General features: G+C 33.9%; 1 protein-coding gene across 2 annotated transcripts in view; it reads right to left on the bottom strand.

Annotated features, from left to right (window-relative positions):
* LOC150106788 (receptor expression-enhancing protein 1-like) overlaps positions 1–15,986 on the bottom strand; it is a 171,109-nt gene that overhangs the window by 74,797 nt on the left and 80,326 nt on the right. For both annotated transcript variants that reach the window (XM_090392700.1, XM_090392701.1), the window contains one exon: positions 418–531. In XM_090392700.1, coding sequence (XP_090248826.1) covers positions 418–531 — 114 coding nt within the window. The remainder of the gene's footprint in view (positions 1–417; positions 532–15,986) is intronic.

The following is a 15,986-nucleotide window of genomic DNA, read 5'->3' as shown; positions in this document are numbered from 1 at the left end:
GACTAGATCTGAATGTGGTAGTCTGGAGTTTTGCCCCCCCAATAACAAAATAATATATATATATATATATATATATATATATATATATATATATATTATTTTGTACATAACAAAATTTTTCCACTTCTTTTTTTTTATTCTGCTATAATTGCCTTCTATACTCACCCATAATGTCCTAAAATATAATATCCCATTTTTGAGTAACAATAGCCAATGTATTTAAAATAAGGGGCACTCCTAAACAAAAACAGGCTATAATAGCCGTAGAGGAGTAGCATGGGAATTTTCCCAGAAACTATACCTAATATATATTAAGAATCAGAAGTATTAGCAAGTGTTAAAATTTTTGTGGACACACTGATATATATATAAACAAAACCTTGTTCTTTGGTATTTAACAACTCAATGTAATCTTACCTGTGTTGCAGTATGCATAATAATTTCTGCAATACAACTGATACCTTTTCTAATAATGGAAATCACAGCACCATAACTCTGATCTTGAATTCTAGCAATATATTCATCAATTATCTACAAACATCAATTAAACTTATTAGCAAAATATAAAAAAAGATTTTCGTTAAGTTAATACAAATATGAAACGCATGAATTTTGATTTTAAAACTTATCTACAATTGACTTTCACTACATTAAACTGCTATAAACAATTACCAAAAAAAAAAGTTTTAACTAATATCACATAAGCAAAAATCTATTTCATGTAGCAAACTATACCAGTGGTCTCTATGATTTTGCTAAAGTGACAGTCAAGTGTATGATGCATTATATGTAACTAATAGAATTAAGTTTAAATTAAATTTGTAGAAAGATTTCTATAACTACAACCATTTCTATAATTAAGTATTACCATTATATGTTTTAATAAACTTGGTTCTGTAACACATTCACAATGCACCAGCTGAGTTAATGAACTCATCTTCTGAATACATCATGTTAATCATAATTTTCAATTCCTGATAAGTACTATACAGGACACAACAAGAATGCACATAATTCAGTTCACACTATTACTAAATTCCTATCAACAATTTTCTTCTGAACTGTCAATATGTAATCAGTATTCAGGATCATCAGTAATATGTATTCAGGACTCCAAATATGTCAGACTTTTGTCTTCTAAGGTATTACTATATATATATATATATTTTTTTTTTTTTTTTGCCCCTGACATCAAACACCTGTTTGATGTCAGAAAAAAAGATTTAAGTTCTAATATTTTCACATTTTTCATACAACTTTCTGCATTGGTGTTGTTTACTCTCCTTAGCAAACAGATAACACCAGATAACTTCCTGGTCTCATCAGATATATCTGAAGTCTTTAGTTCAGCATTCAAAAGTTGGTTTGAACAGTGATCTTGTATACTGCTACCTGAGAAATTGGCAAATCTTTCTTAATACACATTGACTCATCACCAAACCAGCTTTGCTTATTCTATTATTTATGTCCATATTTTATTTTGGTATCTTCAATAAAATTTGTATCTATATTTTATTTGTTCTACAGGCTCCCCATAACAAAATTCAGCTATTTTCCATTTCCCTGCTTATTTTCACACAAAATTTGTGACAGCAGTTATTCAAATTAGATAATCACTCTTGAAGACTTATATTTATGAAGTAAATAGCCAAGTTTAATATCTCCAAATCTGACAAATTTTAATGCAAATTTCCATCATAATCTGATCCATAATGATTATAAATAAGCGGGAAAGCACATACATCACATCATCCTGCCCTTCAATTCTACATGCTGACTTACAATTATATATACAGATTATATAATAATCTGTGTGGATAACTGCAGTTTTTGAAGAGTTTTTTTTTTTTTTTTGCTGCTTAAGGATTAAAAGTTAAGTAACTGGGAGAACTCCACATTACCATGTGGAGTTCTCCTCCACATGGCTATGTAGAGAATGAATGTGGAGATGATTGAACATTAGGTCAAAAGCCTTATCCCATTAACAGGTATCGAACTGAATACTGAAGAAATGAAAAGCTGGCAATTTTGTTTAGCCAACCAACCTCTATTCTTACTAGTTAAAACCAAAAGACAACGATGGTACAAGAGGAAATGCCATGCAGGTTGGGGGGGGGGCACTGTCTAATAGACAAGGATCCTACTGTTTTTGTCAGGGACCTAGGGCAAACAATCAGTACTCAAATTCCAACTACACATAAGCAAAATTCAAGACAGGATCAATCAATATAACTATCAATGGAAAAGAAGTGGAACTTGCTGAAGAATTACAGAAATGCCATGTCGACATAACTGATGTATGCAAAAAAAAAAAAAAAAAAAAAAAAAAAAAAAAAAAAAAAAAAAAAAAAAAAAGCAACATAACATCCTTCTAAACATGACCTTTTCAGGCAATCATCAGGAAAAGAGAGCAGTAACTATAGTATTCAACACCAAATACAAAAGATAATCTTCTTTAATGGCTTCATTAAAGAAGTTTATATTAACTAACGGCAATATTAAGATGAAGACATGGGGAATTGTTCCAAAGAAAGTTATTCTAAAGAAAGTTTTTTTTTTTTTTTTTAAATCATTAGAGAAGGTAACTGATAAAGAAAAATTTGGTCTTTCTTGGAAATCTTAACAGCAGGGTAGAAAATAAATATTAAACATATAGAAATGTTTTCAGAAAATTTGTAGAAAAAAGCAAACTTAATAATGGCAAGTACCTGCTGGATTTCTATTCAGGATTACATGCATTAGTCATTAGAATCACATCAAGATGTTGCACAAATTCACAAGGAGAGAAGAAATAAAGAAGCCTCACTGAATGTATTATTATTGAGAGCAATTATCTTCATACTATTCAGGAGAACAGTATACAGGGGTTTGAAATAAGAAGTGGTCATTTAGTTATAAGATAAAACTGAATATCATATAGAAAAGAAAAGTGTGTAAGAAAGTTTTAAAAAGAATCATTGAGCAGTTTACAGAAGTGAATTATAGATTTAAATATATAAAAAATCGAATACAGTGGTACCTCGGTTGTCAAATGCCTCTGTTCTCAAACAATTCGGTTCCGAAACAGGCAAACGGCAACCACACACTGATCTGTAAGGAGGGAAAGCGTCAGTTACACAGCAGCCTTTGTTCAGTGCAGACACCTGCTCAAATTTGCAGTGAGTTTTCTTGATTTTCTTTGTGTTTTTTTTTTTTTTTTTCATAAATTATTATTAAGCCACCATGGGGCTGCAGAAAAATAGTGATAGCAGCAAAGCTAAAAGAAAAGTTGTCAGAACCACGATAGAGATGAAAAAAGAAATCATATCCAAACATGAAAATGGTGTTCGTGTCTCGAATCTTGCTATGCAGTTCGGTATGCGAAATCAACGATATGTACAATACTCAAAAATAAAGAGGTGATCAAGAGAGCTGATATTGCAAGAAGAGTGAAAGTTCTTACTAAACAAAGATTGCAGACGATTGAAGAAGTGGAAAAATTGTTGCTGATTTGGATAAACGAGAAACAGTTAGCTGGTGATAGTCTTTCGAGGCGATTACATGATGACCTATTAAAGAAAAACTCTGGTATGAGTGCTGATATTGATGTGTTCAAAGCTAGTAGAGGGTGGCTCGAGAAATTTAAGAGGAGAAGCGGCATACACAGTGTGGTTAGGCATGGGGAGGCTGCGAGTTCGAACCAAGACGCTGCTGAGAAATATGTGCAAGAATTTAGTGACTATGTAAGGCTGAGGGTTTTCTTACCCAACAAGTGCTCAACTGTAATGAAATCAGCCTATTTTGGAAAAAATTGCCAAAGAGGACCTACATTACTCAGGAGGAAAAAGCATTGTCAGGACACAAGCCAATGAAGGACAGGCTGACTCTTTTGCTATGTGGAAACACGTGGGGACTTCAAGGTCAAGCCATTGCTTGTGTACCACTCTGAGAATCCATGGGTGTTTAAGCAAAATAACGTAACCAGGCAATTGTTTATTGAGTGGATCCATGAAGTCTTTGCCCCAAGTGTGAGAAAATACCTTCAAGAAAAAAATTTGCCAATTAGATGCTTTCTTGTGATGGACAATGCTCCTGCTCACCCCCCTCCCCCCAGGCTTGGAGGACAAGTTAGTGGAGGAGTCTGATTTTATCACAGTGAAGTTCCTGCCCCCCTAACACAACTGCTCTAATTCAGCCCATGGACTAGCAAGTCATTTCGAACTTTAAGAAACTCTACACCAAAGTACTGTTTCAAAAGGTGTTTTGAAGTGACCTCTGACACAGAATTAACACTCAAAGAATTCTGGAAAAATCACTTCAACATCCTCCATTGCTTAAGTATCCTTGACAAAGCCTAGGCACAAGTGACTTACAGGACGATGAACTCTGCCTAGAGGAAATTGTGGTCAGACTGTGTAGCAGACAGAGACATTGAGGCTGAGCATGTTGCTCTTGTTGATGATATTGTGTCTCTGGGCAAAAGCATGGGCTTGGAAGTTGACAATGCTGATGTGGAGAATCACAGGAATGAGCTCACCACGGAAGAACTGGAACATCTTCAGAAGGAGCAGCAAAAGACAGAGGTGGAGGAAATGTCTTCAGACACACAGGAAGGGATTGAGGATGTTCCTAGTTCTTTGATCAAAGAAATGTGTGTGCAAAGTTTTGTGGCAAGATATCACCCCCACAAAGCTGTAGCAAACAGCATCATAAACCATTTCAATGACAGTGCCATGTTTCACTTCAGAAACATTTTAAAACGAAGCATTTCTTTTTAAAATGCTTCGTTTTAGAAAGAAGCATTTCTTTCTAAAAACATTTCTCACTAAAAACCTGTCCAATGTCATTGGACAGGTTTTTAGTGAGACAGAGGCCCAGTGTGTCTCAAGCAGAATCGAGTGGTGAGAAAAGAGAAAGAAAAAAAAAAACCCCAGAAGGACAGTAACCTGATGTTTTTATGGAAGGGGAATTCCCTTACTCACCTCCTTCCACTTATGTCATCAACTCTCCTCCATATGTATTGTTAAAGTGAAGTTAAATTTTCGTTTTTATTTTATCTATTTATGTGAGATTTTATGCATTTTCATTGTTTGTATACGGTCTTATGCATGAAGTACTGTTGTAAAGGTTTAAATAAACAATCATCTGGGGTTTGGGAACGGATTAATCCATTTTACATTAATTCTTATGGGAAAATGGTTTCAGTTTTCGAACAGCCTTCAAGAACAAATTAAGTTCAACAACTGAGGTTCCACTGTACAGGTGACTTAGTGGCATACTAATGAAACATTGAGGGATTAATGTCAGAGAATATGAAGTTCTCTGCAAGGACAGAAAAACCACACCTTTGTAGAGTAAGTTAAAGAGGCAGTCATGGAAAAGAAAGCATATTGAAAGTTGCTAGAGCAAGTCAGCATGTGCTCTAAGAGAATACAGAGCAAGGCAATGTGTACATAACTAAACAAAGTCACTAGAAGACTTTCATAAGAACATAATAGAGAAATATCAGGAAGGTGGCAAAATCTCCTAGCAGCATGTATAAAAGCTTAGAAATGGAGAAAAGAATGCATAAAGGAAATCAGAGATGAGTAATTGAAGTGACAGCAACAGCAGCAGCAGAATTCTTTCCTTGAGTGTTACACAGTATCAGCATTCATTTCAGACAAATTATGGAGACTATAACCATGTTAGAAATAATTACTTTAATTTCCAGACATTTCAACCTTTTATCATTTATTGCATTTACTCTCATGCACTTGCAATTTAAGTGTTCTTATTGTGTTATCTCTTTTCAACTTATCGACAATGGCTAGGAAACCTAGCCCAAAATTCCACAAATAAATTTTTTTTTTCATAATGTGTCATTCCGTTACTCCATAATTTTATCATTAAGCGATAGAAAATATTCAAGAGGAATGCAGTCAAGAATATGTATCAATACTTGATACATATTCTTGACTGCATTATACAGAAAAAAATTATCAAAAGCCTGAAATCTAGAAATGCAGTAAATAACATTCCATGAAAAATGCATAAATATGGAGGTATAAATGTTTTACAGTGACTACACTGAATAATTCAGATTTGGTCAGGACAAAGGTGGATGATCAGAGTAGAGGCTCTCATAATTCTCATCTACAAAAAAGGGAATAAAACTGAATATAAGAATTACAGAGGCATTTCTCTACTACATGGGTAAGATTTATGCAAACATACATGAAGTCTCAGAAAAACCGTGGAAGAGAAACTGAGAAGAACATCCTGGTTTGGCCAAACAGATTTTGTCAAGATCACATTTTCACTTTACAACATATAGTTAAAAAATCATGGGAGTAAAACCAGGATGACCTGTCTCCAACACTTTTCAATATTGATATTAATGAAATATTAACACAGTGGAACACCTTAAACAATCCAGGTATAGAAATTTCCCAGAATAATAAAATAAATACGCTATTATTTGCAGATGATCAGGCAATAATATCAGATAAGGAAGACAATTTACAAAGAGCAATATATAATTTAAACATTATAGTAGAACAGTTTGGAATGAAAACAACCACAGAAAAAACTGAAACAATGGCATTTTTCAACAAATTCCAGTTAGAAATAAAATAGTTAACAATAAAATAATAGAGCAGATAAACACTTTGTTATCTTAGATGTGAAATATTGTATGAAGGAAAAAAAGACAAAATTAAAAACTTCAAAATTTTTTTACAGATTATAAGCCTGATAAATAGAACACTCAATCCAAATATCGTACAAAAAGAAACACGCTCAAAAATATACAATACTTTAGCAGTGCCCACATTATTATATGGCAGTGAAATCTGGACTATAAACAAAGAATAAAACAAGTGAAATGAGATTTATGAGAACTGCAAAATGCACATTAGACACAAGAAAAAAAAAGATATTTTAAAAGAACTAAAAATAAAATCAACAGAAGAAAAACTAAACAATTACAAACAAAATTGGATAGAACATGTAAACCAAATGGCCAACACCTGATATCCTAAACAAATAATAAAATAAAAATTACTCGGAAAAAAGAAGACTGGTTAGACCTCAAAAGAGGATATTAGATGGATAATAAGACTGGAACAGATCAATATATTCTATATCCAATAATTAGCATTATGATGATGATCATGAGAATATAACAAGGAGCTGTACTTGAATTCTGTGGACTGGAAAAAGCTGTTCACTTATTACAATGGGGAAACTGAACATTATGCAGAGCAATACATAGCCTGTATTTAAGTTGTATGTCAACAGTTAGAATGGAAGCAAGTATAGTAAGATAGTTTGATGTAAAGTCAGGTGTAAGACTGTTATGTCCCTATCTTACGATTTTTTTGTTTGTCTTACAAACTGCCTTCGTCTATATTCTCCTAACTTCTACTTTCAAGACATCACCAAAATTTCTACCAATATCTGAGCTATTGTTCCCCGTAGTATCCCTAGTATTTGTATTTTAACTGCACCCTTTGGGATATTTAGTTTAAGATATTTTATACATAAACAGAGAAAAGGAACTCAAATATCTGAAAGTGTAACTATTGCAGTCGTGACACTATTCCTTGTTACTCAACATTAATTCCTTAAACTTCCCGTTTCTTAACATTAATTTCCCGCGTGGTTAGGCTCGAATGTTTCTAAGCGGTGCATTGGATTAGCAATATCGGACAACTTTCTTTATCATTAAACAAAAGGTTTATTATTTCTCTAAACATGGTACATATCAAAATACTCAACTAAATTACTTACACACTAAAATTAGCTTAATACAAGTAGTTGGGCTGTGATTCGACAAGAGTTACTACGATCATTCCCCCACAAAAATTTCATACAAAACATGAATTCACTTAACATGGAAAAATTAGATCACCACACATTATTATATTATTCAACTTCAAGTACACTAACAAAATCATTAACTATTCTAGTACATACTCATGAGAAATTCCGATTCTCTACACATCACTATTAAAATTCCTCAGGCTACTTGATTACTCGATTTACACTAATCAAACTCAATATTAACAAAATCATTTACTTCATTAACACACAACTATGTCATTAACTTTCCTTTTACAATGTAGTAGGCATTCAAGATTCTTAGGATAATTAATTATTCACAAATTATCAACACTAGCTAGCTTACTTTTAACACTCTCTATCAAATTCTAAAGTCCTATTATAATTTCTCCCTAATCACCTTAACAGTTCCGTATTATGACAATAGTACCTATCACAAACAACTTATGGTTAACATAAGACAAAATTCACAATACCTTACCTTCTACTGAACGAACTTGCTTGCATAACTTCTTGCAATTCAGGGCTATATAAACATCTGTGCCGTCGGCTGTATTATCCGAAACGAGGACATCAATATTTTCACAACTTCCTATGACTCTATGGTATATTTCGCTTTCTACATAGGAATATGGGAATAGCTTTCCCGCTCACCTTCGATTCCTTGTTGTGGCATGAGGATATAAGCCATAACTCTCCACTCAGGAACACCGTGAAGTCCACTAGAAAACCAAACTCAAACCACCGCGACTATCCAAACGTTTCTTCTCTTCTCGCAAAAAAGGCCTCAAGCCTCCTTGACTATCTAAACGTCTCCCCCAAAAAAACCTACTCTTCGGAAAAAAAAAGCCCTCGAAGGGGGGGGGGGGTTACCAACCCTTTTATAGCTGCTCCCCTAACGGCGCCATTTCTTACTTCTTTTTCCCACCTCCTACTTATTTTCAGTCTGTCTACCAATTGGGTAGCATTTGGCCGCCATACGTCATTTTGATCGGCAACTCGTAACGAAGTTTCTATCCGGGTATAGGCCCTAAGCGATATTCCGTTATTTCTCTTGTTAGCCTCTATCTTAACCCCCTTTTAAACCTTTTCTCAGAATTCTACTTAATGCTTAATCTGTAGCCTCTTACATAGCGTATTTCATGACTCATTCTTTTATACTTATGCACTTAACTCTTTCATTCTTAATCGCATTAGTATATTAATTCTTAGTTAGCTACTTATTTAATACAAATTCCTTGTTTAGTCATAATACATCTTAATACATTCTTTTTTTTTGTTATCTTAACTAAACAATAGACCTTTACATTATACTCAATTTATACTGGATGCAAGAATATTTTATTAATTAAATTACCCTTTTATGCAGGGTTTTTTTATTTATGTTATTTAATTTTCATGTTACACCATGATAACTGAGAATGTTATATTCTCAGGATATCAGGTGTAACAAGACAATGGGAAGGTGCACTATTTCCACTCTTAATCATCAGCTATATGGATCACATTATGAAAGAAAGGGATATAAAATATTAGAATCTGAGATATTAAAATTTAGTTCTTTGATTTATGCAGATGATGTATTTCTAAACAAATCTAGTGAAAGTCTCCAGTATTTTTTGAATAAACTGAATAACAGCAATAACAAATCTAGCATGATAATTAGCAATAGAAAGACAATAGAATGAGAACAGGCAGAAACAGTGAAAACATCAACTGCATCCTGAATAAAGAACCCACAGCGTAAGTAAAATATTGCAGCAATTTGTGTACTTTTTTTTTTTTTAGTAAAGATGGAAAATTAAATTGGAAATAAACAGAATTAGAAAAGCTAGGATGGAGCCAAATGAATAAATTTACATGGAATAAGGGAGAGAAATTAGCCAAAATGCTGAGCTAGCAGTATACAAAACAATGTTCACACCAATTTTATCTTGATTGGTGAGTTGGGTTAGAAATGAAGCAGCTGATCGAAGACTTGATGCCATGCTAGTTCTGAGAAATATTAAGAGAGTAACAAATGGCATCAATGGCAAAATCATATGTAAAGTTAAGATATCACAGAGAAACTTGACATTGTTAACATTCAGAATGTGTCAGCAAAGCTAATTTCAGCTATTGTCACTTAAACAACATGGGAAAGAAAGGTTATCAAAATAGGTAGCAAGAATGGTAGGAAATAAATATATAAGAAAATTAATAATATAAATGGACTGATGCAGCAAGAAATGCCTCAGAAGATCAGACAACAGACTAATTTGGAGACAGATGTCAAAAGGAAGAGCAAGTAATAACTTAAACTTTTCATGTAATACTATCATAGTATACTGTACACTCATTCAGCTATGTACACTATACTGTATACTCATTCAACTATACAGAAACTGTGAATGTATTGGTTCCAAACTGAATTCAAAAAGCCGGCTTGGTTGGCCGAGTGGTTAGTGTATCCGCTCTCCAGCCTAAAGGCTGCGGGTTCGAATCCACGCATGGGCATGGATGTTTGCGATTGTGAATATACTACTGGTGGTGGGCAGTAGATGGCGTTGGTGTAGATGATGACTGCAGTTGGAGAATTGGGTGGAGACAGTTGTAGAGTAGATGCCCTCCTTCCCTTGATGAGTCTTAGGACTCACTGGAGGTGTCACGTAATAATAATTGAATTCAGTTTGGAACCAATTCAGTGTCCTTCTCAATCATTCACAAAGAATGATTGAGAAGGGCACACAGATACACAACATGGCTGTTACCTTGCAGGGATCACTGCAACTAATATAGGTGGATTAAGTAAAATTTTTATCGCTCAAAATTTTTTCCATAGTTCTTTCAGGATAATTTTACATAAGTCCAAATTTACACAAGTCAGGGTCTGACTGCATACTTCAGAAGGTCTGGTCACATGGTTGCATTCTGAATGATTGAAATAGAACTCTACCCATTTTTATATTAAAAGGGAAATAAATGTGAGAATTATAAAGGATTTTCCTACTGAATGTTCAAAATAAGAATTATGCTAACATACTGGGTGTCCCATATGTTCTGAAATATTTCAATAATTCATAAAAATTAGAAAAATTAGTATATTAGAGTACAGTTTGCACAAAAATGAATTGCAAGAAGGGGGATTTTTTTTGGCAGGGAGAAAAAATTTACTTCAAATTTTCCAATAGAGGGCCCTGTACCACACGCATCACTTGCAAATATGTACAAATGAGAGTTCTATAAAATGTAGGGTTTTATAAAATTCTGAATGGAAAACCTATAGAGTAAGTAAAGAATTTCAGAAACTTGGTGCAATTCTTAGTGAATATAGCACATTAAACATGGAAATAACAGATTCAGCAAAACTGGTACATTGGGGAAACCAATCAAATAAATTTATTACATAAATTAAGAGAGCTGTTTGTCCGAACACTCAATTAGCTGTATATGAGACAGTATGTAAACCAGAGTAAACTTATGATCTGAAAGGGCAAGTTAAAAATTAAAACAGCTAATCAAAGACTTGTCAGAAAAATTAGGAGAATGAACAAATAGCATCAGTGATAGAATCATTAAAAATGAAGATATTAGGAAGAAATCTGACATTGTTAGCATTGAGAACTGTGTGTGAGGAGCTAATTTGAGGGGACAGTCACCTAAACAGAATGGCAGCAAAACAGGTGCTTGATGCCAGAAAGACTGTAAACAGACTGAAAGGAAGAAAAAGACATAGGTTGATTGATGCATGAGACCTGTATAAGATCTGACAATATTGGAGTCCTGACATATAACACTCTAATTTGAGGGAAAATTGTTGATAAGAAGATAGTAATGCAACTTTTCACGTAGGACTATCATAGTATCAAGTACACACACCTCTTGAGAGTATGTATGTATCAGAAATTTGATGAAAGGAAGTTACATGGCCATTACCACTGAGCCTAAGACATTGAAGGAAGAAGAGATGTCTGAGCATTTCTGGTTTCATTTCTAATGACTCTTCATACTTGAAGTATTGATATGTATTGCTGATACAGTCCTCTGGTGTAGCTTCTATCAATATTATATTACAGTTTCTCATTTCAAAAATCTACAGTATTACTCCAAACATCCAGAATAACTTTATATCTGTATTTTATGTTATCATTTTTATAGTTCGCTCACCGTCTGTAGGTCCCTGCTTCGCGTCTTTCCAAGAATAGTCTATTCATGCTGAAGGGGAGAAAGAAATGAAGGACGTCCGAATTGGTTGCCAACACGCGAAATCACATGCTTTATAGGTAAAATTTTCCAACCGTTATACAAGCAACATAGTTAACTACAATAATCATAAAAGAGAAGTTAATTTTCTGACCGGTAATAATAAACAACTCATCCCACAACACGGACTGATTACCCTATTATCGGAATGGGTTCTCCTTTTTCTGAGATGCGCAGAAGTGTCGAGGGACCTCTAATTGGTGGGCGAACTATATCTATTATTGTTTTTTTATAATACTACCCGATTCTCTCTAATTCTTTTTAAATAGACTTCAGAATATTTTGCTACCTTTGTTATCTTACAAAAGTAATGAGAAGACTTTCGTAAGAATGTGTGTTTTTCCCCTTATTTAGGCAGGTACTATAAAAACATTAGTTCATAGAGCCAACTCCTTTTGTTCTTCAGAAGAACTTTTACAAAAAGAATTACAGTATATTAATTCCTCCTTCATATCCAATGGCTATAAGAAGTCCTTCATAAAAAGAGCTTTAAGTAGTCGTGCTCCAGCATCCTCTTCAAGTACAGAAGAACCTACATGTATACCTATCCTCGATGTACACGGGGTTAGTGAACGCGTAGCTAAGGGTGCTAAAACCACTAAATATCTGTGTGGCTTTTCGACCCATCAGAAAAATCTTCACATTCCTAATGTCTCCAAAGGACAAGCTCCCACATCTCAGCTATCCAGGTGTCTACCAGATTCCATGTTCGTGTGGATTATCATATTTCAGACAAACAAGAAGATCTGCTCAGGTCCGGTTAGAAGAACACCAGTCGTACAGCCAGTACCTTGAACCCAAACAATCTGGAATTGCAGAACATTCCATCAACACCAGACATAGAGTTAAGTGAAACAAGACAAAAGTCACTCACAAAAGTCTGTTCCTAATGGAACGGCTATACAAAGAAACATGCGAAACATTACTACACTCCCCTAACCTAAACAGATCCGATGGTCTACGTCTTTCCCCCTTGTGGGAGATAGGAAAGATTTGCTGCTTTATAAAGTACTAACATATAATTGTATACACACACACACACACACATATTAAAAAAATTATTATAATTTAATAATTATTATTTAATGATTAAATAACTAAATAATTAAATTTAAATAATTAAGAAAAAATAAATAATAATAATTAATTAAATTTAGGAAATTTAACCTTAGCTACTTAGGTGGTGCTTTGTGAATATAACAGTTATTGTTTAATTAGCCTTGTACGTGTACTGATGATGCCTGTGATACTCAGGTGAAAATTCTACGAATAAAGAATAATTTACGTGAGTTAATTCCGTTATTATAATAGTTAGTAATATGTCTACTCATGGTATTTCCTTACTGAAACTTATAACATTGTACAGTCCTGAATATATCATCTTTGTTATCTGCCTTTCCAAGGTTAATTTATCCCCTTTAAATTCTGGGGACCAAATTTGAGCAAATTAGTCCAGATGTGATCTGATAACAGCTTTATACAATGGAATGACAACTCTCATCTCTGCTAGTCAGCATCCTTCTCAGTACTGCAGCAATCCTCTGGGTTACCTTCACCACCTTTGCAATATGTTCCTTGAATTTCAGATTTCTATCAATCATCAGCCCCAGATCCCTTGCCTTCCCTTCTTTCAATAGAGTATGCAGCCTCCCATTGATGTATCCCAAACTTCAAGACTTTACATTTATCTGAATTAAACTGATCCCTTTTCATTTGCCCATCTGTCCATTTTATTCAAATCCTTTTGAACGGCTACTGCATCTGCACTATTATTAATAATCCTTCCAAGCTTCACATCATCTGCAAACAACTGAATATTCCCCTGGATTCCACCCCTGTGGGACCACACTTGTAACCTTTTGCTTCCTTGATACTTCCTCATACACAACTCTGATACCTATCAGACAGCTAATCGAATAACTTGACATCCACACTCATGTGTTGCAATTTAAATATCAGTTTATCATGGCACCCTATCAAATGCCTTTGTAAAATGGCAGAATATGCCTTTCCCTCATCATCTGCTCTTGATTATTAAAAAGAGCACCTCCCTTAACAAATCCATGCTGACTCACAGATAACATTACTTTCTTCTGCCCAATGCTGTAAATGATCTCTCCAAAATCTTAACTACTGATGAAATATAAACTGGTCTGTAGTTTGACACTTCCATTCTACTACCACTCTTACACAATGGCACTATGTTACCCTCCTCCACTCCTTGGGTGCCTTTCCCATGGCCAAACTATCATTGAAAAGCCAGGTTAACTGAGATGACAGTTTTTTAAGTGCATTCTCTCAAACTCATCCAGTCCCATTACTTTATTGACATCCCAAGTATCAGTACTTGAAACTCTTTTTCACACATCTAAACCTTGAACATGTCTTGTATTAAAATATACTTCTCCAGGATGAAATACCCTAACAAAGTGGTCACTGAACAACTCCAGTATGTCCTTTTCAGCACTCTATTCCCATTTTTATCCAACGATGTCACCACATATCAAAAGAAGTCCTTAGGATTTTCTTTGGAAATCAGGGCCAATCTCTTCTTATATTCTAGTTTTGCTTCCTCACCATACTAGCCACTCTCCTGGCCCAAGTCTTGTATTCTTCATGCATCTACTATTCACCCCTCTCCTTATACTCTTCCATCATATTTTTTTCACTTAAGTTCTGATTTCACTTTTTTTTTTCCTCATTCCACTTTACACCAAACTGTGTTCTCTTTTTTACTCATGGTATTCAACTAGCCATTGCTGCTAACAAATATCCCTTCACCAGTTTCCAAGCACTGATGACATCTTGCCCTTCCAATTCCACCATCCATGGAACTGCTCCAAGATGATTTCTAAGATTATTATAATTACTTGCCTTATAATTCCATATATATTCCTTTCTCTTTTATAGTTCGGCATGTCTATTCATCTTCCAAGGTCAAAACCACATAGTCATTCTCTCCAATTGGTGGGCAGAGATACAACTGATTCGTCAGTGAATTTAGTGCTCTTGTAAAATTGGCAAATTTTCTGTTTTGTGTTTTTCTCCTTAGACAATTAGTCTTTTATAGCATATTAGTGTTTCAGAGTTTTATAACATTTTTGCAAGATATTGCAATATTAAATATAGCTTAAAATGGCACCAAAAATGCGCAAGAAACTTAATGCTAGGAAGAAAGCTGAGAATAAAGAATAACAAGGCTTTCCTCACTAAAGAGGATAATGAATATACTGAGGAGTTTATTTAAAATGAATTAATGTCCAGAACAGCAAAGTTAAAGCAGATTATTAGAGAGATGACACTGGAATTACAGAAAGATAAGCAGCATTTGAATGAACACAGAAAGGAAAAGAAAAGCAGCAGAATAAGAAACAACAAAGCACGGAATCAGGTAAGGTAGTAAGTGATGAAAATCAGGTAAGTAGTATTGTTTTCAAAAAGAAATATATTATTTGGTATGGTGACAATCATTAAACATGCTGTTGATGAGTGGGTTATAACTTCAAGTTTTCCCAGAGCAAAAATTAAAAACCTTGATATGATAAAAATGAATTAAGAAGAAGGGCTTTAATGGCTATAAGTGCAACCTGAAATTAGAATTAAATAGAATGAACAAACAAACACTAAATAATAATCAAAGTTTCTTGAATTTCATGAGTTAGGGCATACCGAATCTTATGAAATAATCTTAGGTCAGGCATTCATATCCAAAATTAATTCGGTTTGGGTAGGAAAGTAGCAAGTCCAAAGAAAATTGGCAATAAAATGAACATAAAGAAAAAAAAAATGGCATTTTTGGATTGATTAGTTTTATTAAAATATATAAAATTTATTCAAAACAAATTCCATTGTTTGGTCTCTCAAAGTAACCATTTAATACCACTGTGCTATAAAAAAAAATATATATATAAAAAAATTACAAATGACTGGCAATTATTGGC

The sequence above is a fragment of the Typopeltis vanoorti genome, chromosome 5 (genome assembly GCF_054136105.1).
Source record: "Typopeltis vanoorti isolate ZY-2024b chromosome 5, IOZ_Tvanoo_1.0, whole genome shotgun sequence".
Taxonomy (NCBI): Eukaryota; Metazoa; Arthropoda; class Arachnida; order Uropygi; family Thelyphonidae; genus Typopeltis; species Typopeltis vanoorti.
The sequence above is the reverse complement of the archived record's forward strand: the minus strand, read 5'-3'. Positions and strand labels throughout refer to the sequence as shown.